Source organism: Copadichromis virginalis, linkage group LG22, assembly GCF_057382275.1.
Source record: "Copadichromis virginalis isolate Kocher_CV1m ecotype Utaka linkage group LG22, C_Virginalis_male_GT1.1, whole genome shotgun sequence".
In the NCBI taxonomy this organism is placed as follows: domain Eukaryota; kingdom Metazoa; phylum Chordata; class Actinopteri; order Cichliformes; family Cichlidae; genus Copadichromis; species Copadichromis virginalis.
The window spans coordinates 36,714,054-36,716,553 of NC_140638.1; the positions used below are offsets into that span (position 1 = coordinate 36,714,054).

Sequence of the window (2,500 nt, forward strand, 5' to 3'; positions counted from 1 at the left end):
AATGAAAGCTGAGAGTTTGCACATTATGTCCACGTCCAGATAAAAAACTTGTCAGTATCTCAGGTTTGTGCGAAACCGTCGATCGGTCACATGCGATAGACGGAAACGTCCGCAGCATCACTAACATGTGACATGTGTCTTTGCAGACAGGGAAGTTAAGCTAACAAACATCAGAAATAATTGAACGGTCAAGTTGTGTGTGAGCTTCATGGAATAATAATAATGGATTGCATTTATACAGCACTTTTCAGGGCCCTCAAAGCGCTGTACAGTTCACTCTCACATTCACACACTGGTGGAGGCAGCTGCAGTGGAAACACTTGTTTCTAAAGTGAAACATGTAGTAAAGCAGCTGACGCCGTTACACATTTAACATCCAAGTGTGGATTCAGTCAGTGTCACAGAAGCTAAAGATTTTGGATTTCTTTGGGGTGCCATCGCAGATCCATGAGCCCAGCGCAGGCAGATCTGATGTTCCTGGAGAATGCCAAGAAACTTTCCATGTATGGAGTGGACCTCCACCAGGCCAAGGTGAGCATCCTCAGCTGCTCTTATTATTCCTGTTCTTCCTTATAGACTATTTTTAACTGCTCCAATCAATAAATAGTGAGTAGTGATTGACCCTTGTTTTCCATGCTAACTTTGGGAGCAGGTAGTTCACGTACTTCACAGAGAACCTGTCCTCTAACATGTCGGCATGAATGTGGTGCTCCCTGTGGCGTCTGTGCAGTGTGACAGTGTGCACACCAGAAATAAGGTCATTCTCCTCACATCAGAGCAGCTATTAAAAATAAATATAGGAGAGCACTTTGAAGATGATACTGCCCCCCTGTGGATGCTTGGGAGCAGCACACGTCGGATGCACCACCAGTCAGAAAAGAGCTTAACAGTCCAGATGAAGTAAACATAACCAGGTGTAGTGATCCAAGGAGCATCCTTTAGACCACTGTGTGCTGACTGGGCTGGAAACTTTCTATCATTCAGTATCTCCTGTTTATTTATTTGCCTACATTGCTTTAGGAGTTATTTCTTTCATTCTGAATATCTGTTAGGATCTGGATGGAGTTGACATCATACTGGGGGTTTGTGCCAGTGGTCTGATGGTTTACAAAGATAAACTGAGGATCAACCGTTTCCCCTGGCCCAAAGTCCTCAAAGTCTCATACAAACGAAGCAGCTTCTTCATCAAAATAAGACCATCCGAGGTAAACCGCCACAAAAACGTCCTTTTTGTTTTTCGTCCTTCTAAGGTCTGTTAGTCTTGTTCACAGCAGGTTTGTGTCTGTTCTAACAGGTGGAACATTATGAGAGTGCCATTGGATTCAAGCTTCCCAACTACAAGGCAGCCAAAAAGCTGTGGAAAGTGTGTGTCGAACATCACACCTTCTTCAGGTGTTGTATTCTCATCGTGCTGCGTTTCTGAAGGAGCTGTGGCTTTTTTCAGAGCTGAAGATCAATATTCTTATGTGCAGGCTGACCTCCTCTGAGATGGCCACCACCCCAAGGAAGTTCCTAGCATTGGGCTCGAAGTTTCGTTACAGCGGTCGGACTCAGGCGCAGACCAGACAGGCTAGCTCTCTGATTGACAGACCAGCTCCCCTTTTCCAGCGCTCCTCCAGCAAGAGGAACTCTCGCAGTCTGGATGGAGGTACGCCTTTACTAACAGACGGACTCTGTGTTGCACTCATGTTTTTCAGTCTGGCCTATGAGTCCTTGGGCAAACAGCGACAACAGACCTGTATGTATAAAACGGTTGGGTGCGCCCATGCTGCCATCGGTTTTAGCCAAAACTCTTGACCCACTGGTGCAATCGAAAAATTCCAACAGTTCCTGAAATTATCTGTGCTTTTTCAGTAGTATTATGGTCGTTACGGCGGACAAAAGGCAAAAGAAAGAGAATTTGGCAGAAAGTTAACAGAAGAAGAGGGAAAATCTGCTTCATCACCTGCTGAAAGACAACAACAACCAACATGAGCACGAGTAACGAGTAATGATACAAGACATGTTCAGAGGCAGCAGACCGAGATAGTGTGTCTGTGAGCACCTGTGTGAGCACCTGTGTTCGTAAGGTTTCTCTATTTAAGTATTTATTGGTGTGTGTGTGTGTGTGTGTGTGTGTGTGTGTGTGTGTGTGATTGAGATTGAGACACAGCTGGCCAGGAGGGGACAGAGGAGGAATGCCTCTCCTGCACCTCTGTGATGCAAGAGGTGCAGGGGATGGAGCAGGAGGAGGGAGGCAGGCTCTCAGCAGACCGTGATCTTTGCAGGGCTGCTGCGGCGCCGTACATGCGTTTACTGTAATGACCCTAATATGACTAAAAAGCACAGAGTTGCTGCTTTCACAACCTGTTGTAATTCTTTCAGTTGAGGTCCAGGAGTTACAGATGTTGGAAGAAAAGTTGCAAACACCTGTTTGACGCCAGCAACAGGTTTAGGCTTTCGAGGGTTAATCAGTCCGTTCACGTGTATACGTGTGTTCTGTGTCGGCTTCTTTGCTTTT

The 2,500-nt window shown here is 46.0% G+C and overlaps 1 protein-coding gene across 11 annotated transcripts in view; it reads left to right on the top strand.

Annotated features, from left to right (window-relative positions):
* epb41a (erythrocyte membrane protein band 4.1a) overlaps positions 1-2,500 on the top strand; it is a 54,693-nt gene that overhangs the window by 18,256 nt on the left and 33,937 nt on the right. For all 11 annotated transcript variants that reach the window (XM_085446826.1, XM_085446830.1, XM_085446835.1 and 8 more), the window contains exons 8-11: positions 444-531; positions 1,053-1,205; positions 1,295-1,392; positions 1,473-1,648. In XM_085446826.1, the coding sequence (XP_085302952.1) occupies positions 444-531; positions 1,053-1,205; positions 1,295-1,392; positions 1,473-1,648 (515 nt within the window). The remainder of the gene's footprint in view (positions 1-443; positions 532-1,052; positions 1,206-1,294; positions 1,393-1,472; positions 1,649-2,500) is intronic.